Source organism: Trypanosoma equiperdum, assembly GCF_001457755.1.
Source record: "Trypanosoma equiperdum strain OVI genome assembly, contig: ctg_1879, whole genome shotgun sequence".
In the NCBI taxonomy this organism is placed as follows: domain Eukaryota; phylum Euglenozoa; class Kinetoplastea; order Trypanosomatida; family Trypanosomatidae; genus Trypanosoma; species Trypanosoma equiperdum.
Genome location: NW_027123925.1, coordinates 6,148 through 7,457, shown reverse-complemented (window position 1 = coordinate 7,457; position 1,310 = coordinate 6,148). Strand labels below are relative to the sequence as shown.

At 35.7% G+C, this 1,310-nt stretch overlaps 1 protein-coding gene across 1 annotated transcript in view; it reads left to right on the top strand.

Moving 5' to 3' along the window:
- Positions 1–1,257: 1,257 nt before the first annotated feature.
- Positions 1,258–1,310, top strand: part of TEOVI_000853400 (uncharacterized protein) — a gene marked incomplete at both ends in the record, with an annotated part of 603 nt that continues 550 nt past the window's right edge. The window contains one exon of the mRNA XM_067223472.1: positions 1,258–1,310. Coding sequence (XP_067079573.1) covers positions 1,258–1,310 — 53 coding nt within the window.

Below are 1,310 nucleotides of genomic sequence, written 5' to 3'. Positions count from 1 at the left end.
GTGATAGGAATGACGAGTGGCAAAGAGAGAGAGAAAAACTATTTTTGAGGGAAACGAAGGTAGAGGAAAAGAGAAAGGGAGATGACAATAGATTGTTAGAATTTTAGAACGAAAACGTCACGAATGGAATCAGCAGACACAAAGAGCTGATAAAGGAGGGTGTATTCAGTAAACACGCAGGGTTGATTCTGCTTTTTTTGCTCAGAAAAAAAAGAGAAGATGGAGAAGAAAAATACAGAGTGTGACGCCACGGCGGCCCGACCTAAAATGTTGAATAGTGTAGTCGATTATCGATCCACACATTTTACTCAAGTGGGATAGATATTAGCGCAAAAATGATAGTAGACCAACCTGTAGAAGCTGTTAAAAAAACACCGATGATGGGAGTATCATGGAGGTTCCAGATGGACAGTACAGGTAACATAGAAACCAGTAAACTTGTTACTATATTTGAATGAAACAGTGAAACTATCTACTGAAATTACCATGCAAATGTATAAAGAGGCACTCTATATTCAACGACTGTGCCGTATGTGGCTGAAGTTACCTTCTAGTCAAAAAATTATACATGGTGGAATGTAAACTGTCATTACTTAGTGTACACCCTTAAACAGTTACATCATATCAATAAAAAGTTATTACTTATATTTTTAAACGCTTTTTACTCCACTAGACATATTAGTTGCTCCCACTGAATTTTATCCTTAATGTTTTATGTGATTTTCTAACTCATAATAAGCTCGTCTTAGTATGACAATAAAGTCTTATGAAGTATATTGAAAGCATTTTTGAAACACTAGTTTCTTTATCTTTTATTCTTGTGAGTATTAGTTTGGGTGTGTCGCTATACAGCTTTTTTGGTGAATTTAATCTATTTTACTTTAAATTAATGAAGATAAGTATATGCGATTTCTGTCAAAGGATGTAAGGAGGATTTGGAGAAGTGGAGATTATTCGGTTGTGGCTGGAATACCTTCAATAGATAATGATGAAAGTTTTAGAAGAAGGAATTTACAGAGAGAGACATGCTGGAGTTATCCTGAAGTGGCAGGGCGGTCAAATAATTTTACTGGAAAGTTACTTATTGTTTATGCTCTTTCCCCTCATACAAATAACAATTGCGAGCTCAGAGAAATTGTTGCAGAAGAGGCAGAGTTTAATCAGGATGTTATTATTTTACCCGTTTGCGATGTCAACCCTACAACAAATAAAAAAATTGGAGATGCGGGTAATTGGGGATGGGAGGCGGAACTCACTATGAGTAGAAAAACATATCTTTGGTTCAAATTCGCAGTGGACATATTTAAAGC